This window comes from Podarcis bocagei, assembly GCF_964188305.1.
Source record: "Podarcis bocagei genome assembly, chromosome: 6".
NCBI lineage: Eukaryota > Metazoa > Chordata > Lepidosauria > Squamata > Lacertidae > Podarcis > Podarcis bocagei.
Window position 1 is genome coordinate 9,782,386 of NC_138130.1, and position 24,685 is coordinate 9,807,070.

Consider the following 24,685-nt stretch of genomic DNA (forward strand, 5'->3'; position numbering starts at 1 on the left):
TTGACTAAGTTCATTTGGCAGGGGAAGAGAGCCAGGATAAAGCTTAAATACCTGACAGATGCAAGAGAGAGGGGCGGATTTGCGGTACCGAATATAAGGTTATATTATGAGGCAGCTTGTTTAAGCTGGTTAAAGGAATGGGCCACCCTTAGAAACACTGATCTATTGGACCTGGAGGGCTTTGATATTAGGTTCGGGTGGCATGCCTACCTGTGGCAGGGGAAAGGTGAGATTCACAGAGGGTTTTCTAGTCACATAATTAGAGGTTCACTATTGGAGGTGTGGAATAGATATAAAAAATTGATTGAAAAAGGGACCCCCTGGTGGCTCTCTCCAGTGGATATTGTCAAAATAAAAAAACCAAATATGATGGGAGAAAGATGGACCTACGAGGATCTCCTAATTAAGACAGAAGAAGGTTGGAAGGTGAAGCCTTATGACGAGTTGAAAGATAAGATAAAAGAATGGTTTCAATTCCATCAGATCAATGCACTGTGGAGTGAGCACAAGAAACAGGGGATGAGTGATAAAAAATCAAGATTTCAGATAGAAATCTTAGAGAGTAATGAGAAACACCTCTCTAAATTATATAAACAACTATTGGAATGGGATACAAGAGAGGATTTGGTGAAGGGCGTGATGGTGAAATGGGATAGAGACCTTGGATATAATATCGATTATAATAAATGGCAGATACTATGGAGGAAGGGTATAAAATTTACAGCGTGTGCAACTCTCCGAGAGAACCTAGAGAAAATGATGTACCGCTGGTATCTGACCCCAGCTAAGCTAGGAAAGATGTATAAGACTGTTGATAATAGTTGTTGGAGATGCAAAGAGAAGACTGGGACCTTTTTCCACATTTGGTGGACCTGTGAGATAGTGAAGGAATTCTGGGGAAAGATCTTTGATGAACTGAAAAAAATTTTAAAATATAATTTCCCCAAGATACCTGAGTTGTTTCTTTTAGGTATGATTGGTGAGGAAATAAAAAAACCAGATCAAACCTTTTTCCAATATGCGACAGCTGCGGCGAGAATCCTAATTGCACAAAAATGGAAATCCCCCGATATGCCTACGATCGGAGAGTGGCAAGTGAAATTATATCAATACATAGAATTAGCGAGATTAACACAGAAATTAAGGCAAAATAACACTACGAAACTTAAAGATGAATGGAAGAAATTTTTAATTTATGTTGAGAATAATATGGGTATCAGTAATACAACAGCAGAAGTTAATTAATACCGTCGATGTTAAATACTAGTGTAAGTTCTACTGCAAATGTTATGTGTTGACTGTGTAATCCTGGACCAAGTTGAACGGAAGTCTGTCTTTTTACTGTTCTATTTTATCTGTTTTCTTCGTTTTTCTTTTCTTTTTTATTCTTCTTCGGAGTGTCTTCTTCTTTGTAATTTATCTTTTGCTTATTGTTTTTTCACCTTTTATTGATACGTACATATGTATCTGAAGTTGATATGTAACGTGAAGCTTTTTTCTAATAAAATAATAAAGTAAAAAAAATTAAAAAAAAAAAAAAGGAAACGTACTGGGAGCCAATGTAGGTCTTTCAGGACTGGTGTTATGTGGTCTTGGTGGCCACTCCCAGTCACCAGTCTAGCTGCCGCATTCTGGATTAGTTGTAGTTTCTGGGTCACCTTCAAAGGTAGCTCCTTGCAGTAGTCCAAGCGGCTGTGTCATGGGTTGCTGAAGCCCTGGTGATGCTTTCAGTGATTCAGTTATTTAACAATGTCTTTGCTCAATTTTTCTCCACAGGCTTTGTTGGCATTGATTTTTCTATCAAAAATTAACAAAATATGATAAAAAAATTCTTCCTGTTGCAGGAAGGACTTTGTTCTCAGGGTGGGGTGGGGGCTCAAAGTGTGACTGCTCTCTGCCATCAACATGCAACATGGGAAGAGGGTTTTGTGCAATTCCTTTCTGATACAGAAAGGACTAGGTTGTAATTATTGCTGTCTTGCCTAATGAAGGGTTAACCCTGTTGATAGCAACTTTGGAGACACCCAGACACCCAGCAGTGGAAAATGTGAACTCCATGGTGGCTGGGAACACTTAGCAGGTCTCAACAGATTCACGCAGCAGACATGGTTATTCTGAATCAGAAATCTCCGTTTATTTATTTAAATCTTAATAAATATCTTTTTTGTGAACTATGTCAAAACAAACTACCAGATAGCTTTAGCGGGTTCTTTAAACAAATAACATTCAACTCACTTAAAGAACCCCCTCCAGGTATTACACTAAGACATCTGTTTTCTTCAGCAACGTCAACTCCCATGGGAAATAAGTTCAAAGCAAGTAAAGGAACGGACAAAAAAAGGAGTTATTCTGCCAAGGAATGAACTGCAGCCAAATCCTACATACAGAGGTGAAAGTGGCCGGGGGGGGGGGAGGGGGGGAGAGAATACATTGATGTAGATATATATTTTTTTTATTTAACAAAATGTATATGCCGCTTGACTTTAATTAAAAAAAGAAACTTCCAAGCGCTTTACAACAAATGTTAAAATTACCAATCGCACAGTTAAAAAACAAGTACCGTATTGGCCCGAATATAAGCCGCACTTTCCCCCCAAATTCTGACCGTGGAAAGTTAAAGTGGAGCTCATATTCGTGACCTTACGGTATGCAGCCAGGAGCAGCGAGGAAGGAAGCGTCTTATATTCGGGTATTTCCCCCTCCCTTTCCCCCACCTCCAATTTTAAAGGTGTGGCTTATATTCGGGTGCAGCTTATATTCAGGCCAATACGGTAAATAAAATATTTCAAAGATACTTAAAATCCACAGATACATATACAGTGGTACCTTGGCTTACAACCACAATCCGTTCCAAGGGTCCGTTTGTAAACCAAAACAGGTTGTAACCCAAGGCACGCATTCGCCAATGGGGCCTCCCAAAAAAAATTGTCCGTAATCCAAAAAAATGGGTTGGAATCCAAAAAAAGGTTGCAAACTGGGACACGCACTTCCGGGTTTGACGTGTTTGTAATCCAAGACGTATGCAAACCAAGGTACCACTGTATGTATATCCTCTCTTTAATACACACATGTTACCTGCATCAAAAGCGGCCTCCAGCCAATTCCATGGAGCCAGGAGGAGTGCAGGGAGTTCATAATTCAAATACATGCATAACTTCTGGTCCCCATTGACCACCTTGGCTGGAGCTGAAAACATGCATGGAAGACAAAGAACATATGAAACTACCACTTACTGAGAGACACACCACAGACGTGCTTATTTATTGGTTACATTCAGGGGTTTTCTTCACAGGAACTCAGTCTTGGCACCTCTCAGTTGGGCTCCGTTGCCATTCTGAGAGAACAAGGGAGATGTTCATGGTGACTTCTGGCACCTCTTTTTCTGGAAAAATAGCACTGGTTATATTTTTATCTCATCTCTTCACCAAGGTGCTCTGGGTGACTTTGAAGAGGGCTTCTGAACTTGCCTAAAGCAGCCCGTTGGATCCCATCTGCAGTGCTCAAGTTTTCCTAATAATCACATGCGGAGGCTGTGAACTTTTGAACAGTGGCAATTTGGGAACGTCAGCTGAAGATTCAATACCTGGCATTTTCAGCTTAAAGCACCAGGAAGCAGCTGACGGGAAAGAGCTCTTCTGTCTGAGATCTCTAAGGAGACTTCACTGGGCTGAATGGACACATAGTCAGACTTGGTACAAGGTGGCATTGGTCATGTGGGCATCTGGAAGTTTTCTGCAGACTTGGGGATCCATCGTACTTCTGTCCTTCAGGGCCTTCTCACTCCATGTCAACATTCAAATATCTCAACACAGAAATCATCTCTTATACCCTGCTGATGGAAACTTGCCCTGGAAAGACTGTTTAACCCCTCGGCCACCACTAGGACCAGGCGAAGTGAAACAACATCATTTAGACACAAACAAAACGTGATGGAAAATGTTTTATGAACAGTAGAGAGGTGGCTCGGCCAGCCCTACAGCAGCTTGACCCCCAAATACCCCCAGAAGCAGGTCCAAAGCCAGCAGTGCAGCTGTCAGAGGAGCCATCAATAGCCAGATGTAGCTGGGGGGGGGGAATGTTCCACAGTTCAGTTGTGTAACATCTAGTTCTGACCTTGGCTGGCTTTGTTTCTGTGAGATGTACAGGGGAAATAAGGCAGGGGTCCAAAATGTGGAATAACATCTTGCTACCCAAGATGTCTGTCTACGCTGGGGGTGGGCTCTCATCTCAAAGGACTCATCCTGCGTCACAGAGCCAGCCATTTGTCTGCCTTGAAGATGCCCTCCAGAGTTCGTTCTCTCGCCTATAAGTTCGGCATAGGTACCTAAAAGTGATGGGTATACATGTACAAAAATATCAAGTGAGTGATACACAGGGATCTGGGGGACTTTGGGTTGTTGTTCCATTTTGGACTGCGACCCATCAAACCAAATGCAGCTAACCAGCCATGTATGGAGGCCTTTCAGTCTCATGACAAACTTCCTGGTTTTTTCTTTCTTTCTTTGTTTCCTTCCTGCTTCTACTATCTTCCTACCTGTCAGCCCTCGGACATTCCTTTGTTTAGCAGAGTCAGCATGTAAAAAGGCGTGCCAACTGGATTGTGAATCCCCAATGGGATTTTGCTTTCACTGATTCAGTTTGAATGATGATCAAGCCATATTGCGATTTGATTTAGAAACTCTTATCAGTTTCAAAACTGTGGCGTAGGCATAGCAAGGGGTGGAGTGCTTAAGAAACACAATCCAAGATGTTCTTTGGATACGTTTTAGTAGTTGTTGTTTTTCTGGAGGTGTTTTTGGTATCTGATACAGACAAGCAGATTCCTGCATCTCTTACTTCCGCAAACAATGAAGCGTGTGCATATGTGCTAAGGAGTGCTCCTAAACCTCTGGCGCAACTCATCTTGCACCCATTGTCAATCCTGGCTCTTCCTTATCAGCTTTGCATGTCATGAAGCAATATCTGACAAAAAATGACTCCGCGGGTTTGGGATGATCAAAAGTCCCACTGATTTCATTAGAAGAGTTAAACACAATGAATTCAATGCGGTCTACACGTGCTCAATTTTTTTTGTTGAATAGTTTTGTAATGCATGAAACAAGGATATGTAAAACTCCCTCCCTCCATTATTTTATTTCTTGTTGTTTTTAGTTTTCATCAAAATTCCTTTGAAATTTTGCCCTAGCAGGCAACTCCAAATTTTGCACTTTTAAAATTATTATTACTTTAGAGTGATATTCTTAATCCTTAGGCTAGCACTGGATTTCCCTTTCTGAATTATTTTGTCCTAATTTAGCTCAATTTTTAATATGGATGAAATTTGGCAAATAAGGCATGTTGCCATCATAATCCTAAATGTATTCTGGATTTCGTGCAATTTAAACTGCAATCCTATAAGTAAAGAGCTGGGAATAAGCACCAATGAAATACTGTGTCCAGTCGTGGAAGCAATGGTTTAAGAAGATATTGACAAGCTGGAATGTGTTCAGAGGAGGGCAACCAAGATGATCGAGGGACTGGAAACCAAACCTTATGAGGAATGGTTGAGTAAGTTGGGTATGCTTAACCCAGAAAAGAGGAGAACACTTAGAAGAGATATCATAGCCGTCTTCAAATATCTCAAGGGCTGTTACATGGAAGAGAAAACAAATTTGTTTTCTCCTGCTCTGTAGGATAGGATTTGAACCAATGGCTTCAAATTATAGAAAGGAAATTCCAATCAATCATCAGGAAGAACTTTCTGATGGTAAGAGCTGTTCGATATTGGAACAGACTCCCTTGGAAGAAGAAGAGGAGGAGTTTGGATTTGATATCCCACTTTATCACTACCCTAAGGAGTCTCAAAGCGGCTAACATTCTCCTTTCCCTTCCTCTCCCACAACAAACACTCTGTGAGGTGAGTGGGGCTGAGAGACTTCAAAGAAGTGTGACTAGCCCAAGGTCACCCAGCAGCTTCATGTGGAGGAGCAGAGATGCAAACCCGGTTCACCAGATTATGAATCTACCGCTCTTAACCACTACACTACACTGGCTCTCAGGTGATGAACTCTTCTTCACTGGAGGTTCTTCACTTCTTCACTGGAGGTTTTGAAGCATCTATCATGGATATTTTAGTTGAGATTCCTGCATTGGAATGGACTGGACAACATTGACACTTTGAGTCACGTCAACTCTACAATTCTACGTTTCTTTGAACACAATAAGACTTACTTCTGAGAAGAGGTATGTACAATTGCACTCTTAGCACTGTGTAACTTTTTAAAAGTTCTTCCATCTTTCCCTCTTTCTCTACTGATATTTGAAAACGGAGTGGATTATACAGGTTAAATGCTGAAGGAGAGTAAGATCTGTCCCCAAATCAATGGAGTGTATAGGTACATTGGTTATCACAAACAGTAGAGAAATTAGCAAATCTGTGCAAGTCAATGCACTTGACTGGAAATTAGGACCTCCAGGAAGATCGTTTCTAGTTATTTTCCTTCTTGACATGCTCGTTTTCTATGTGAAGGGCTCAAAAGATTTATTTTTTTTAATGGAAGTGCCCATTTACAGTTTTAAGTGATAGAATCCAGGCAAGTGATGCTGATAAGAACTGAATGTAAGCCAGTGGCTGAATATACACCATGCATTTTAAGTGCATAACTTTCTTGGGAACTGTAGTTTACCCCTAACAAACTACACTTCCCAGAATTCTTGGGGAGAACTCATGTGCTTTAACTGTATGGTGGCTAAATATTTTCCCCACCAGTGAATCCCTTACTAAACCACCATAAATTATCTCCTTTGGATTTGTTTTCTTATGGCAAACTCTGCTTTCTTCATGGAACGTCACATGAAAATTAGAGACTAGGACCCTGAAATTACCTGCCTTTCTCGTGTCAGATCTTCATTTCATGTTTGAAAAGCAGAGGAAGGGGCACACCAGCCTCTATGGAAAACAACTTAATTACATGGATCTGGGCAGTTCCTCCTTCCCCGGCTCTAAAACTTTCTGCAGAAATCTGCTGATGGCGGCATTGCACTTGAATTGTAGGACAGAAGAAAGCTTGAGCTGAGAAAGGGCCTCATTAAGTTCACACTGAAAAAAATGTGAGAGTGATCTAGAAATTGGGGTGGAGGATGATTTTCGTGGACTTATTTGCCTCATGAGAAAAAACAATTTGTTGGAGAGGGGGATCTGCAAAAAGTACCCACGGTGCAGAAGTCACTCTTGACAACCATTCCAGATGAAGACAGCTCTAACTAACTATGTGGCATCAGAGCGAGGTCAGGAAGGTTTAGCCTCACTCTGAATTAGCTATGTGGCACCGTCGCCTACAAATTTGGATGGGCTACATTGGATTGTAAGGGACGTGGGTGGCGCTGTGGTCTAAACCACTGAGCCTCCTGGGGTTGCTGATCAGAAGGTTGGCGGTTCGAATCCCTGCGACGGGGTGAGCTCCCGTTGCTCGGTCCCAGCTCCTGCCAACCTAGCAGTTTGAAAGCACGTCAAAGTGCAAGTAGATAAATAGGTACTGCTCTGGCGGGAAGGTGAACGGCGTTTCCGTGCGCTGCTCTGGTTCGCCAGAAGCAGCTTAGTCATGCTGGCCACATGACCCGGAAAAACTGTCTGCGGACAAACGCCGGCTCCCTCGGCCAGCATGATCACCGCAATCCCAACAGATTACCCCTAAAGGAATGCTGCCCTCGACAGAAAAAAAACCCCCAACCTGTTGTCCGTCTTGGCTTAAATAATCAAAACAAAAAAATACAAAAATACAAAAAAGTAATAGATGGATCTTCTAGTCTACATTATATTGCAATCCAGCCAAACTTATGGTATTAAACACAGACAGAATCCAGAGCGAAAGATCCTGACAACAATTTCTTGAGTCAACTGAATGAAAATGGTGTAAAACTTGAGAGGAATAAAACAATGAGTTCTTGTTTTCATTAGATCAGGCCTTGTCCATAACAGAGAGTCATACAACTAACATGTACACAGGAAAAACTCCCTTAGAACTACACGACCAATCCGAGGACATCCCACTTTGGCGAAGTTCACACCACTCTACCTGGAGCAACACCTATGGCTGTCCCCATTTTGGCTAGTTGACTTTAACTATAAGATTAACCCTTAAACTACAAACGGAATGATCCCTGCTGTTGCCCTTCCAACAACCTGAACATTTATAGTTGCTTAATCCTCTCCCATGGAGCTTAGACCTGGCTGGACAGTTCCCAGAATCCACCACATCTTCAGGGGTTTAATTTTCGGAGCAACCCGAGACAAGATGTCTTTGTCTTCTACTTTGTCTTTCTGATTTTTCAATTTGTTTCCTATCATTGTCCTTTGCCCTTAGAACTGTTTGTGTACTCCTGGGAGCGAAAAACTCCATGTGCTATTGTAATGCAAAACATGAAAGCTTTTCTGTAAACAAATGAAAAAAGCAAGAACGTTCCACTTTGAAAGTACAACTACAAGACAGCAAAGTTATGATTAAACCATTCTACAGGGGATTCATTACAAAATCTCATTTCTGGTAAATTTGACAATATTTCCAGAAGATTTTAGAGAGGAAAAACAAACAAACAAAGATCTCTGAACATTACACAGGAAGAAAAGCTATATTACCCTTTAAGCTAGTGCAGGGATATTAGCTGGGAGGCAGAGTACAGTCTGTGTGAGACGTGCAACAAGCCCATCTAACAGCAAGAAACCCATAAAGTCGATCAAGTCTGGGGGAAATGTACCGCGAGAAAGGAGGGAAGAAACCACACTGGAATCAGCCTCCGATATGCAACGGTGGCAGCGCAGGCCAAATCAGAAACCTCAGAACACACATTTTCAAAGATGCACAATTAATCCTGGAAACTAAAAGAAGCAATATGCTAAAAGGCTTTTTACACAGTCCCAGCAAGGAGAAGAAAGAACCAAAGGGCAGGAGGAGAGAGTCAGATGAGGTCATACCAGGCACTAGAAGTTCTCTCCTGTTCTACAACGAAAACGGAGACTTTTGCTGCAGGCAGGGGCACTTGAATGGTAGATGAACTGGCTGGATCAGGCCCGTCTCATCCTGCAATCCTCACAGATGCTCTTGGGAAGCCTGCAGGCTGGACCTCTGCTGAAGGTTTCCTTGTCATGGTGATCGGCCTTACCCTGAGTGAGATCTAGCTCAGTGTTGTCTTTTTTATAATATTTTTTATTAGTTTTACATAAAGATTATACACACAGAAAAGAAACAGAAAAAAAGGTTCTCTCAGACCTTCAGATCTCCCTCCATGGGTTCCATTTCCAAATTTTATCCCTGCATCTTTTACTGTAATCTATTATATAATCATACTATCCCAAATTCATGTTACTTTACAAGTGTCATTGTATACCTGCCAATGATTTCAGCTGTTCTCAGTTGTCTCTCAAATATATTCCAGTCTTTCACAAATCCTTGGTCTTCCTGGTTTCCAATATTTCCCCATCAGCCTCGCCATTTCTGCATATTCCATCAGCATCTCTTCTCTGGCTGGTACTTTTTCTTCTTTCCATCTCTGGGCTAAGAGCATCCTTCCTGCTGTCGTTGCATAGATAAACAGACTTTTCTTTTGGTAGTTCCGCACCTATAATTCCTAACAAAAAAGCCTCTGGTTTTTTGACAAAAGTTATCTTAAACATTTTTTTTTCAATTCATTATCTATCATTTCCCAGAATGCATTTACCATCCTACATGACCACCGCAAATGGTAAACAGTATCTTCTTTCTTTTTCTCTGTATTGTCTAGCAGCAGTTCTCAACCTGTGGGTCCCCAGATGTTGTTGGACTACAACTCCCATCATCCCTGAGCTCTGGCCTTGCTAGCTAGGGGTGATGGGAGTTGTAGTCCAACAACATCTGGGGACTCACAGGTTGAGAAAGGCTGAGGGACTGGCAGTGGAGTTTTAGGCAAGGTATCTCTCCCAACCCTGCCTGGCAATGAGAGTATGCCGGAGATGCTCTGCCACTGAGGGATCATCTTTTTAGGCTGAGACTGCCACTCTAAAGCTGCTTACCAGAGAGTAAACTAGTGTGGTCACTTAGGCATGGCCAGAAAAAGAGGCCACAGAATTGCATAAACTTATTTGCAATGTAGGGACGCAGGTGGCGCTGTGGGTTAAACCACAGAGCCTAGGACTTGCTGATCAGAAGGTTGGCAGTTCAAATCCCTGTGATGGGGTGAGCTCCCTTTGCTCAGTCCCTGCTCCTGCCAACCTAGCAGTTCGAAAGCACATCAAAGTGCAAGTAGATAAATAGGTACTGCTCTGGCAGGAAGGTAAATGGCGTTTCCGTGCGCTGCTCTGTTTCGCCAGAAGCGGCTTAGTCATGCTGGCCACATGACCCGGAAGCTGTATGGTGGCTCCCTCGGCCAATAAAGCGAGATGAGCGCCACAACCCCAGAGTCGGCCACGACTGGACCTAATGGTCAGGGGTCCCTTTACCTTTACCTATTTGCAATGTACAGGCAACCCCGTTTTGCCCGGAGGTTGTGTTCCAGGTCATCGTGTGTGACAACGGAGTGCCACACATTTCCGGGTTGGCTACTTCCAGGTTGTTGCAGTCATGCATCAATTGGACAGACATAAATTGGTCATTGCCTGCACGAATCGATGTTTAGAAACCATATCCTACAACTTAAAGAGAAATACAGTGCAGCTCATTGTATTTGTCTGCCATGCAGATGCTACAAACTGTTGTTGAGCAGCTGGCCCCAGACCAGGCAGCCCTTCGAAGAGATGGCACAGTGAAACAGAGGATTGGCCTCACTAAAGTGTGACACTCGGCCAACTGTAGGAAGGCCCACTGGACACAGCTGGGACTCAACTATACAGCTGCAAATAAAATGTTTTAAGCGTGTTTTAGGTGCAATATACAACGTGACACTAGATGGCGATGGTGAGCCTTATGGAAAATTAAATGTGCTTGTGCCCTTGGTAAAAAGTTGTATCAGTGCCTCCTTTAGGGAAAAAAAATCCCTTTTCTGCAATAACCATATAAGAAATTACAGTGGTACCTCGGGTTAAGAACTTAATTCGTTCCGGAGGTCTATTCTTAACCTGAAACTCTTCTTAACCTGAGGTACCACTTAAACTAATGGGGCCTCCCACTGCTGCTGCACCGCCACTGCACGATTTCTGTTCTCATCCTGAAGCAAAGTTCTTAACCCAAGGTACTATTTCTGGGTTAGCGGAGTCTGTAACCTGAAGCGTCTGTAACCTGAAGCGTCTGTAACCCTGTACTTCATTTTACATGTCCCAAGTACTCAAAGCATCCAGAATGAGGATGAGCTGAGGAAGAAGTGTGGGAAAAAATTGCATGCTGCAGTTTGAGCAAAACAGGAAGCTTTTCCCACATTTGATTGTACTGCAACATACGTGCCATAGTCTGATAGGTGTTTTTTGCACTCCCCCCTGGGCCTGGTGGGGGCTGGTTTTCCCAAACCCTAAGGAGTGTCCTGCTATATTGAGGGGCTTCTGATTTCTGGAACATTCTTCCAGCCTTGCCTCCAGGCGGCTTCATACATTACCAGGAAGAGGCAACAGAAGAACTGCAAGGGATGAGACGCTCACATCATTTCCGTTGCGCAAACACAGATGACCTTTCTTCGTCTCCCAGCGTGCTGCGTGCTGAAATACAGGTGTAACCCGAAGACAGAGCGTTTTGTTTTATCTTTTATTTTAGGAACATAGGAAGCTCCTTGACATCACAACACACGGAGGGATCTAAGCTTCCGGTGGGCTTTCCCTGAGTTGATGTCACAACAGGGTGCTCATTCCATAGGATCCCGCCTTCTTTTCAGCGACGAGAAACTCTTCAGTGTTTCCCCCCTCCCTTTTTAAAAATGCTTTTAATGGTTATAAATACAACAAGGTAAGATTTAGGAAAGCAAACAAACATTTTGAACTCTGCTTCTCTTTTAACCTAGTAACAAAACACAAACGCGAGTGCACTTCACAACAGCCTTTCATCCGCAGCACTTCAAAGGAGGCTACACAAAACGGGAAAATTACCCTGAAGAAACTGGCTGCAGGCTGAGAGACACAGCATATTAAAATGTTCCGAGAGTGCTTTAAAGTAGCAGCAAGCGAGTGCTCATTCACACAAAGCGCCAGGCGTTTGCTAACATATTCATGAAGGCACAGTAAAAATAACTCAAGGCTCAAGAATCCTTAACATGAGGGCTGAGAGCAGCGAGGTTGTAAGGAGGCGGAGGAACATTCCTTACTTATACTCACAGGACATAGTTCTTTTTCCTTCGTGTGCTGATGACTTGTCTTCCTGATGTTAAAGAGCAAATCTCATAATGGTTTGGAGCCCCAGTACTTACAGGAGAGCCTCCCCCAGCACCACCAACCCGTACCTTGAGATCTGAGGCCACCAATAAGTCCAGTTTGGTGGCTGGCAACTCACGAAAGGGGAAAAGCAGTTCACACCATGGGATGGACTGGCTATGCTAGCTTCCTGCCAGAGGGGGCGCTGTTGCTTACCAGGAAGGAGAGGGTTGAGCTGGCAGAGAGGTTGGCGCAGTGCAAATAGTGATATCCTTGCTGCCTTACCCAACTCCCTCCTAGGTGGGGATGGGGTAAATCTGTCAATTTTGATTTCTCTCAGTCTCTCATTTCCCCTCCCTTCAGTTATCCACATTTCTACATCAGTTGTGAATTTGGTTTAATTTTTTAAAGTCCTCATAGGGATGCGGGTGGCGCTGTGGGTTAAACCACAGAGCCTAGGGCTTGCCGATCAGAAGGTCGGCAGTTCGAATCCCCGCAATAGGGTGAGTTCCCATTGTTCGGTCCCTGCTCCTGCCAACCTAGCAGTTCAAAAGCATGTCAAAGTGCAAGTAGATAAATAGGTACCGCTCCAGCGGGAAGGTAAACGACATTTCCGTGCGCTGCTCTGGTTCACCAGAAGCGGCTTAGTCATGCTGGCCACGTGACCCGGAATCTGTACACCAGCTCCCTCGGCCAGTAAAGCGAGATGGGCGCCACAACCCCAGAGTCGGCCATGACTTGACCTAATGGTCAGGGGTCCCTTTACCTTTAAAAGTCCTCATAAAAATCCAGCAGCGTTTTAATGCAAATTTCTTCAAATAGATGCAGTCTTGCATGCAATTTTGACACATTTTTGGAAAGCAATTTCCCCTTAAAGGGAAAGGTAAAGGGACCCCTGACCATTAGGTCCAGTCATGGCTGACTTGGTAGTTGTGGCGCTCATCTCGCTTTATTGGCCGAGGGAGCCGGCATACAGATTCCGGGTCATGTGGCCAGCATGACTAAGCCGCTTCTGGCGAACCAGAGCAGTGCACGGAAATGCCATTTACCCTCCCACCGGAGTGGTACCTATTTATCTCCTTGCACTTTGACGTGCTTTCAAACTGCTAGGTTGGCAGGAGCAGGGACTGAGAAACAGGAGCTCACTTTCCACTTACGTATATGCAAAATATATGCAGTTTTCACTGTGATTTTTTTGACGCACAGTTTAGCACAGTGAATGCATTTTTGTGCCTATCACCTGGCTGGAAAACACCATTTCGAAATTTGCAGAAGTGAGGATATCGAAGGATAGCTGTGTTTCCGTTCTCGCATTGTTTCAGAAAGTGCAGATTCCGGAGGTGCATCTAGAAATGCAAACTGGGTCCTTGTGGTGCCCTTGCAGAACTCAGCAGGAAGATGGGGACAAAACTAGAATTCCTTGGCTCCACCTTCCATTGGCATTGGCTCTGCCCATGCTTGACCTCCCTGACCTCCGATCTACCAGCTCCAATGACCACCAGCCACTACTGCCCAGGACTGCACCAACTGGGACAGTCTCTTCCCCTGCCCTACCCCATTTCATTCCCTGCCCCCAATATGACATCATGCATGGAGAAACAACTGGCTCACCTGTGCTATTACGTGATGCCCCACATATGCTGTGTGTGTGCAATTCTTCTGCACAATGTGAATGATGGCATGGCCCAATGGAGCTATGAAATATGAACCAGCTGATACGGGTGTATGTGGAAACTTTAGTGGAGTGGCAGTTTAGCCCTTCTGTAAAGTTTTTTTAATTCCAGAGGGGCAGTGGGGTTTGTAAGCAGCAGTGCCCAGTGCTTGGCAAAGTAAATACCTGTACTTCAAGCATATGTCTGTTTTATAAGAGTTTAATTGTCGTCGTTATTTACCTTCCTACCATGTTCTCTGTCGTCAGTGCCATGCCTGAAGCCGTGTCGGACATACTGAAATACCAATAAAACCCGCAACAATAAACCGTTTTCAAATTCTAACAACAGCAATTAAAACCGCAGCCATAAAAGTAGCCGTAAAAGCCATCCAGAAGTTGGAACATGAAACCAGATCAAATCACCTTGAGCCAGCACTGAACCTGTTTCCCGAAGAACTGAGTTTTAACCAGCAGCGCTGGAACTTAACTCGCGTGCAAAAGCAGCCCCACATTTTGCACCGAGGGCAGCATCCCAGTGTCCTTCCTTTTGTGGAATCTGGGACTTGGGCAGTGGAATCAGGGCTCCAGCTCCAGATCTGTGCAGGTTCCACATGGGACCTGACAGTTTTAGCTGGCTATGGTGGTGGCACGGTAAGTAGCACTGGCTGGCTGGGTTTAGCCACCCATTTAATTTCCCATCATGCCCCAGAATGGTGCTACATCGGGGACAGTACAGGAAATTAAGAGAGTGCCTAAATGTAACTCCACGATTCTATCATTCTCTTAAGCCACAACGCTTCTCTACAGGGGCGCCATCTAGGGGACCCTGGGAGGTCAAGCCCCTCAATTTCCTTTTTTAAAATAATTTTTAAAATTGGTTTTCCATAATTTTACACAATTTAACGTTAACCATTTCAAACATTAAAAGAAAAGTTTCCTTCAAACCTTTGGACCTCCTTCCCTCCCTCCGTGGGTTCCATATTTAAAATAAAGTATTCTGCATCTTTTACCCTTATCCATCTATTATATATCCATAGTTACCATAGTTGATTCCACATTGCAAGTGTCATTATATCCCTGCCAAAGATTTAAACTGTTTACAGTGGTCTTTTAAACATATGGAAAATTTACTCCAGTCTTTTAGGAATACTTGATCTTCCTGGTTTCTGATCTTCCCCGTCAGTTTCGCCTTCTCTGAGTACTCCATCAGTTTAGTCTGCCATTCTTCTCTGATCAGTACTTCTCCATCCTTCCATCTCTGGGCTGGCAGCATTCTCACTGCCGTCGTTGTGTACATAAAAAGTATTTTGTTTTCTTTTGGCAACTCTTCACCTATTATACAAGCCCCCCCCCCAATTTTCAAGGAGGGGGCTGGGTCCCCTCAATATTCTGTGGTTGGCCCCTCTGGGGCTTCCCACAGCTATGACGGGCCCCACAGGGGCTACCTGCAACCATGACAGGCCCCATCGGGCCTTCCCATGGCTGTAGTAGGCCTTGTTGGGCCTCTTCACATGTGGACATCGCCCCATCCCAGTTGGGCGGAACCCAGTGAGCATGCTCCCCTGTCAGGGTTTCCATGGAACCACATGGGAACTGAGTTTCAGAGAAAGTGAAAGTGAACATCGCCAAAGCCCTACTCCTGGCCATGGGGGAGAGGAGGGAGGGGCTCAGCAAACTGGTGCCCCCCACCATTCCTCTGGGTCCAACCAGTCCCTGACATCAGGGCGGCACTAACAGGGAAGGCCATCAGTTCAAAGTATTGCAGAGTTTCAGATGTTCAGGCATTTAGATAACTACGCAGACGTGAGTGGGGACTTTCCTCTACCACTTGTTTGGTAGTGATCCTAGCAGAAAATAACAAAATAATAATAATAATAATAATAATGGATAATTTCATGGAATGTACGCCTGACTAAAACAAATAAATGCCAGCCATGCTGTGAAAAGCAATTCGGCGTACTGTAGTGATTAAATCTGTAATTATAGTAATCATTCAGAACGGCAATGTTTTCAGAAGGGGTTTTTCCCCCTGCCAAGGTGCTTCAGGCATTAAAGCAAAAATCATTATAAAGAGCATAGCAATAAAAAAAAGAAAAGAAAGATTTTACCTGGCAGCCTCCTGAAGTGGAAAATACTGTAAACAGCCCTTAGTTTCATGAGTGTGAATTTTGAGGTACAAGGATTCCACTGTGATGCTCGCATGAGGTGAGAAGGCAGAACATAATTGAGCATTAAGCATGAATGTTGTTTAGAACAAATTAGTGCATCTAAAAACAAGCTGGCTGTAGGTGAAGCCATGGTTTTATTTGCGCTTTATGTTCTGAAATGCCCTGCTATCAAGCTAATCATACAGAAGAGAAAATAATCTTCTCCAGAGAGAGATAGAGACAGAAAGACAGAGAGACACAGAGAACACCAATAGCTTCCAGAATGCCTTCTCAAGGGCCACAGAATTGTGCCCTATTTTAATTTTGTTTAGAGCTTCTGGAGTAAATGCAGAATGAACTTTTCTTAAATTCACCCATGGGCTGGCATAACTATGTTTAATATGTCTGGTTATGGTCTACCCCTCTTGACTTGCAGAACCAAGCTAGCTTTGACATTCATTGTGTGTGATGTTTAAATAGCCAGAGTGCAGTAGGGGCGAGGAGATAAAATGGATCATGGCCATGGTGTGCAAGGGAGGGGATGAACACCACCCCACTCCCCCCAAAACATCAGCCCCCTCCTCCAAAGCTTCTGTTAGCCCTTCCTCCAGGGGCTACTAGTAGATTAACTCTGATCTTCTCATGGTTGGCCATCTCAATTCTGTTTCCACACCTCCTGTGGCTACTTGCTTACACAAAATGGCAAATCCTCTTGAACCTGCTCCCTGACCCCGGGCTTTACCCTGGAGACCCTGAGGAGGCTTAAACCCTGAAACTTCAGGTCAACTCCCAGACCTGGTAGTCTTAATCATGACCCATTGAACTGGCTTGATGTATCTATTTTGTTGCAGGTGGGCATTCATATTCCCACCTGGGATATGGGGACAATAACTTGATTAGGGTCTACTTTATTAAATGTGGAAATGCCTGGAGCTATTGGGTTGGCAAAAACCCAACCTGCAAAAGCCTAATGCCTCAAGCTGAAAGCTGTATGATTTGCACAGAGTAAGGGCCACCGGCAGCCTTAGGACCAGATCAAGCCCCCAACGTTTTTCTGTCGGTGGTCCTGCCAAATTTTCATCACATTCACTCAGATTAAGAATGTAAGAATAGCCTGTGGCCCGCCTAGTCCAAGCACGACTAGAGCACAGCAGTGCTTTCTCCACCTGTGAATCCAGCCACAATAGAAAGCTCATCTTAAATTGCTTATCTTTGGCTGGAACATCGTCCTACTCCTGGCATGTATGCAGTTCCCAGCTATCCAACTGTATGTGTTAGCACTGTTGATTCAAGTGGAAAAATGTGCTTGAGGTTTTGAAGCTAGATTGGTAGACAACAAAAGAGGACTTCACAAGTAGAGGTCAAGATGACTCAAATTCAGACCAGCGAAGATGAGCTGAGGAGTTAGTGAATTAAGTGGGCTTTCTTGGATGCAGCCATCCAAGATCAGGATAAACAAACTCTTCCAGAATCCCCAGAAGACCTTTGAAATGTTTTCAACCAGTTTAGATGCTAAGCCTCCCAAGTTCAGAAATTAAGACTTTACATTGCTACTCGGGAGGTCTGTCAGCAGAGCACATGAGGAGAACCCAGTAGCGCAGGTGGAGGAATGTAAGCAATTTCTCCACCAAAACAGTTAATGGACCCCCTGGGTACAAACATTTCTAAACTTTCCCTTTCCCACATTTTTTTCTAAAAAAACCTGAAAGCGATATAATGCTGAAAATGTTTGAATGCTTGATTTTTCAGTTTACACATTGCTGGCTCAAATTTTAAACTGATTAACTTGGTGCTTTCAGACTTGTCGGTCCATACGGACTGGTCATACACACTAGAGCATTAAGAAATACTTTTGCATGCGTTCAGGAGGCATTCATTCCTGTGAATGGGCTTTCAACCCAATCAGAAATCTGATAGGCACACACTCATAGAAGACTTTACCACAGGACCACCTATGACAGGGGTGAGAAGCATGTCACCACCCAGATAGTCTGAGACCTAAACTTTTATCAGCCCCAACTGGAATGGGCAATGGTCAGAGCTGAAGGGAGCCCAACGGCATCCAGAGTTCATGGTCTGTTGTGATGCCCATCACTGAAGAGTATTGATGTCCCAAGCAAGGGAGGACAGTTAGTTCCCAGGACCCCAAGCAGCAGGTAGGCAGGACAGTGGGGTGAGGCAAGGGTCAGCACCTTGGAGCGAGATCAAGTTGTGGGTTCAGAACCATGGATAGTGCTCCGACAGTTGCGGCCAAGTTATCTCAGTGAGGTCCTGGAGCAACTGGCTGAGACATCCTTTGGTGCTGCCTCTTGGCAAGCTAAAAATGGTTGATGCCTTCTTCTGCAGCTTTTTCCTCCTTTGAGCTCAGGGAATCTCTTCTCAGGGCTCTCTCTCTTTAGTTTTCATGTGCCATGAATGCACACATCATTATTATAGACATCTGAAGGTTTATAATCAATTATGCCATGCTTAAAAATGTAAAGGGACCCCTGACCATTGGGTCCAGTCATGGATGACTCTGGGGTTGCGGCGCTCATCTCGCTTTACTGGCCAAGGGAGCCGGCGTTTGTCCGCAGACAGCTTCCGGGTCATGTGTCCAGCAGGACTAAGCCGCTTCTGGTGAACCAGAGTAGCGCACGGAAATGCCGTTTACCTTCCTGCCGGAGCGGTACCTATTTATCTACTTGCACTTCATGCTTTCGAACTGCTAGGTTGGCAGGAGCAGGGACCGAGCAACGGGAGCTCACCCCGTCGCAGGGATTCGAACCACCGACCTTCTGATCGGCAAGCCCTAGGCTCTGTGGTTTAACCCACAGCGCCATCTGCGTCCCTATGTCATGCTTAATAGATGCTTAATATTTGCATTAGATTAGTCCCAATGCCAAAGAAATCACTGTTCTGCTTAAAAAATTCTGTCAATTGTTAGGAGCATAGGATGCTATCTTAGACCAGTGGTCCATCTACCTCAGTATTATCTACATTTTCTAGCAGTGACTCTCCATGGTTTCATACAAGGAGTCTCTCTAAGCTCTACCTGAATATAAAACAAGTGCTGTACCACTGAGCTACAAGCCTGTTTCCTTCATCCTGTGACTGTTTGAATCTTGTGATTTTATTCTTCATCATTACACCCTATATCTTCATCTTTGAAACATTTCTTTTTTTCAAATGTTTTTAGATGATCTACATGTTTTCAGATGGTTTTTAGTCATTTTTAAACGACTAATGTTTGCACGTACTTTTGAAAAGTGTGAAGGTCTCCTACCCAATTTAATCCTGAAACCATTTGGCACATGAAAACGTACAGATCCACACGTTCTCTTTTTCGAGAGGAATTGTATGCTTGGGGGAAAAAATGGTCACAGGTCAATGTCTACACTGGCGCAGCAAACTGATTAGGGCAGCTGCATCAAATCTGGCAAACTCCCTGCTTTATGATGTTGACTTTTGCAGGGCTCACTGTGAAGCTCATGATGTGTAATCATACAAAGCTCAATTGATTTGCGTTCAAAGAGAACACACTGTATGTGGTGGGTGCTGTAAAAAACAACAACCAACAACTCATGAAAACGTCAAGGGCAAAAGCGGTAGAAACAGCTCGGGATGCAAATCACAGGGTTTTATGAAATCAGCGTAGAGGTAAGGTATATGATCAACTGATGCTTTCTTCCCATCCTTTTCAGTAGGGGTTAATGGGAACAAGGCTTTTTCAGTGGTGGCCCCACACTTAAGGAATGCCCGCTCCAGATAACCTGGAACCTAAGCTGTGGTCTTTTAGGCATCAGCTGAAGACCTCCATGTTCTCCCATTCCTTTTAACTACAATCTGTTCAGCAGGTTAGTTTTCGCACCACGTTTTGTGCTGACCTTCTGCTGGATTTAGTTCCAGCTGTTTTTTTAATACTGATTTTAGTGATGGGCAAGGTTTCTGCCAGGCTTTCTGCTTTGCGACCCATGTTTTTGCCTTAAGGGTATTTTTTAACATGTATTTTGCAACTTATTGCCTGCGTCAGCCACCCAGAGAACTTAGTTGGGTGGACAGCAAATGGATGCCATAATTAAACGTGTGTCAAAAAGTAAACATGGCCCACCCCTAATTCTCCACTGCAAATGCCCCTCCCCTCCCTCCTTTGGCCTTGGTTTGGCAAACTGCCAATGCAATGGCAACTTAATGAGCAGACAAATGGGTAGCAAAAAAAAAAAAAAAAAAAAAAAGGAGGTGCCCTGATTCAGGCAGAACCGTGAATGGGAGGAGGAGGCTGGATGAAGTTTGGAATCAAGGAAGGTCAGGAAGCTGTGGCTCAGAGGCAGAGCACTTGCTCTGCATGCCAAAAGGTCCCAGGATCAGTCCCCAGCATCTCCTGGTTCCTGGATCCTGCCCCAAACCCTGGAGAGCCTCTGCCAGTCCATGCCACCAGCCTTGAGCTAGAGGGACCAATGTCCCGACTCAGTAGAGAAGGCAGCTTCCGGTGTTTCTTTTTCTCTGGAGAGAGAGTGTCATTTGGGCTCCACTTCAGGCGGCAAAATGTCTGAGGTCAGCAGTTGGGTAATGTGCCGCTCTGCCCTGATAAGAGGATAGGTGGAGATACGGGAGGCTTATTATATTTGTGCCAACGCATGCTCTTGTGGCGACAACTAAGCTTTCACTGGCAAAAGCAATAAACGTTACAAGGGGAAATGCTTTATGCTGATAAAAGACCAAGCAGATGACAAGTTACAAAAGCCCCCTCTTGAGATAACCTTGAGACGCACCTGTACATAAAGATTAAACAGCAACCTGTGTGTGGAGATTTATAGCGCTTATCGAGGGCTCTGGTTTCACTATTTACATTTGCAAAACTCAACTTTATTATTGGTTTCTCTCTGTTAATATTTTGTATGGAAACCAGCGTGTGCAATAAAAAAAAAAGTCATCTCAGAAACGAAGTTTTATTTATTCAAGTTTTACAAAGGCATTTTATGGAATGGTGAATTCTCTCTCTCTGTGTGTGTGTGTATCCACACATGCACACAAATATACACTAGGCCATCTTGTGGTTCATCAGAAGCAGAGTACATCCGCCTCGTTTGGTGCCTGCCTGAGACTGTAGTGAAGTATTCATGCGCTTGGCAGGCCAGAGGACGTGGCTGGAGGGATGTGTTCAGCATCAAATCAAAATCAAATATCTTTAATACGGTCAGTGACCAGGAAGCAATTTATAAAATATGACATTAAGAGTAGTATTCTGCTACCAGTAGCAGTAAAAATATGGCCAATTCTCAGAATTGGTGCTTATATTTATGACCAAGTTTCGAGTTTTAAGTTTTTAAAATTCAATTCAGGAGTCGCTACTGTTTATTATCGTTCCTTCGATGTTTACAGTTTGGCCTCCTTTGTAGACATCATTGCTCGTCTTATTCTTGTTGCAATGTAACAGTACTTTGCCACGGACCTGTTAATTCCGGGCTCTTTGTCAGCTAAGAGGTGTCTGATATAGGTGTCGTCTGTGCTGTGAGGTATTTTCCTCAGAATCGGTTCGATCAGCTCTTTTCTTGAGTCTCGATATAATGGGCAGTATAAGATGACATGCACAATGGTTTCGATTTCATTGCTGTTACAGGGACATAATCTTTGTTCAATCGGTGTTTTATTGTATCTTCCCTCTAGAAGAGCTGAAGGGAGAGCATTGAAGCGGGCCCTGGAAAATGCCCATCGGTGTTTGGCGTTGTCTAGGACTTTGAGATAGTTTGCTAGATGGGGCCTTTGGGAATTGTATAGAAGTTTATAAGTTATCGGAAGTTGGTTAAAGTCATTTTGGGCTTCAATGTCCCTGAGTCTTTCTTTGATTATGTTCTTGGCCGTTCCCCTTTCTAAACTTAATAAATAGTCTGGGGAGAGACCACATGTAGCCAGTTTTCTGAGAATGCCCTTCAACCAGCTAGATTGGAATTTGTCAAGAAGCATCAGGGAAAGTAGCCCAACCGGCGAGTTGTTCAGTCTTAGCCAAGTGCATAAGGTTCTTATCCATATTTTGGCTTTAATGCTGTATAAGCCCACTTCCAGTCGTAGGGCAGCGTTTGGGACGCATTTAGGTGTTTGCAGGAGTGATCTAAGGAAACCTGATTGTATCTTCTCATATGGGTCTAGGTTAGAGAGGGAGATGAGTGGTGCGCCGTATAGGAGATGTGTTCCGTATGTCAGGTTCTCTCTCTCTCGCTTTTATTATTATTATTAACCCAAAATACAGACAAACATACAAGAAAGCATAATCAAAACAACAAAACATAGGTTCAGCACGGAGGTAATATTTCCCATATAAATAAAGAGCAGTTAATGAGGAAAAATAAAAGCAGCAAAATATATAATGAAAGCTAAATTTCACAATTTGGTGGGGAAAGAGTTTGGCAATATCTGAATTTCACATGTAAAAAACAAAATGCCACCAAACAGGATAGATCTTCTCTGGACTTCCTTACACTTACAGACATGCAATCCGTGAGTTATTTTTCCTGCAATAGCCAGAGTACACATATTCTTATAGCACAATGGGAGGGTTAAGACCTCTATTATTTTCCATTTTGGGGCCGAAAAAGTTTTGCTGCAGCATCCACATTGGAAGTTCTTTAGACTGGAAAAATGCTATTTGGTTATCCCACAAGTTCAAAAGAGCACATTCTTAAAATGTTTATTCAAAAACATCAGTTCAAAATTTGGATGCCAGAGGGCATTCCCACTGTAAGTGGGAAAACGTTCCCCTGCTACCACAACCATGCCAATAACCCTGGGGTATTTGATGGCATGAGAGAAAACTGCACACTAGTGTGGCGTCACCTGTGCAGAACTTCCCTGAGCTGAGATTAATTTATAGAGCTCAGGTGCCCATCTTGCATTTCACATGGAATCATCTAGTTCCAACTGTAGTTTCTTCTCCCAGGAAAGTTCAAGCCCTTCTAATGGGCCCACAGAAATATCAAGAAGTTCTCTATAAAGAAAAGATACCACTCCTCTGCCTGGGTGACCCAGATTGAATCAAATTCCTTCAAATTTAGTAAGGGGTCCAGTAGCTTGTGCCTTAAGGATCGGCCAATAAATGTTGGAACTGACAAATATGCAACCAATTAAGCCCTGGATCTCCTAAAGCTAACCTGATTTGTTGAATAGAAAAAAGGAAGGAAGGAGAGAGAGAGAGAGAGCACGCAAGATGTACCGTATTTTTCACTCTATAAGACGCACCAGACCGCAAGACGCACCTAGTTTTTGGAGGAGGAAAACAAGAAAAAAATTACTCTGAATCTCAGAATCCAGAAGAGCAAGAGGGATCGCTGCGCAGTGAAAGCAGCAATCCCTCTTGCTGTTCTGGCTTCTGGGATAGCTGTGCAGCCTGCATTCGCTCCATAAGACACACACACACTTCCCCTTACTTTTTAGGAGGGAAAAAGTGAGACTTATAGAGCAAAAAATACGGCATTTAAGTGTTCATGCTAAGGCTGTGAGCCCATCCTCTGCTAAGGAATGAAATAAATGACTCAAATTGTGCAGTTTTGCCAATACGCAACACCAGTCTCCGTGTTGCACCAGATCAGGTTTGGTGTTCCTACACACAGTGTGCATGGAAGGCATTTGAGCCACATACAGTGGTACATCTGAGCTGAAAGACTCGCATACAGAGCCTGTGGCAGCATCCACAACAGTAGAATACCAGACTGTGCAGTTTGGTAAAGAAGAGCCTGCAGGCCACAGCGAGGGATTCAGCTACACAGAAAACAGGAGTTAGGAGACAGAGCCAAGAAGGTGCTAAAGGTGCCACTGAGCCAAGATGTGACTCCAGGATTTAACCCAGAGGTTGATAAAGTTCTGGGGCAGGATTAGGGTTTTCCTAACTTTCTGGGTGAGCTTGCAGCTTTTTGGGGGGCTAAATTCAGCCACAGGCTGCCAGTTTCCAGTTGCTACTCCAGGGATAGTTGAGCTCCATTTAACTTAAAAACCAAACAAAAAGCAACACTCATTGTCTTGGACTCTTCACGTTGGATATGAAATCAGAACAGCACGAAGGAGAAGACAATTTCGCCATTGTTTAATCAAATGGAAGACGTAACTTTCCAGACACAAGCAACATGTCAAGTGGGTGTCTCGTGTGGGTGTTCATTGGAGAGCTCAGACTTAGTGGGAGGAGATGCCGTTTGGACTTACAGTACTGTTGGGAAAACAGAAATATTAACTCCAGACAACAGCCTGAAATGGAACAATTAACGTATTGTCAAGAAGGCAATAAAGCATCCTCAATATAAGGGAGCTGTGGGGCCATATCACTTTCGAATATATTAGCAATCTAGCCAGGAAGAATCCCATTACAATCTGCATATGGCTTAGCTTGACGGATGCTTTTGATAAACCCCAAAAGCTTTGCAGCTCAAAAGCTCTGGTTTTTGTTAGAGAAATAATTATCCCAATTAAAAGTAACAGATGGCGAGGGAAGAGGGGAAGGAAACCACACGGACAAATGGAGTTTGCCTGTGACAACGCAACGCTGGGCAATGCTCAATGTTTTGGCTTCCTTGACAAAGTCACCCTTAAGAGTAGGCTTAGCTTTTTCACACACATGCTGCTGCCTGGGTGGTATTTTCTTGG

The 24,685-nt window shown here is 43.8% G+C and overlaps 1 protein-coding gene across 1 annotated transcript in view; it reads left to right on the forward strand.

Annotated features, from left to right (window-relative positions):
• The window catches only part of KLF5 (KLF transcription factor 5), a 207,110-nt gene extending 185,965 nt beyond the window's left edge, over positions 1–21,145 (forward strand). The window contains exon 4 of the mRNA XM_081198523.1: positions 21,129–21,145. Within this exon, the coding sequence (XP_081054649.1) occupies positions 21,129–21,130 (2 nt within the window). The 3' untranslated portion in view covers positions 21,131–21,145. The remainder of the gene's footprint in view (positions 1–21,128) is intronic.
• Positions 21,146–24,685: the final 3,540 nt, after the last annotated feature.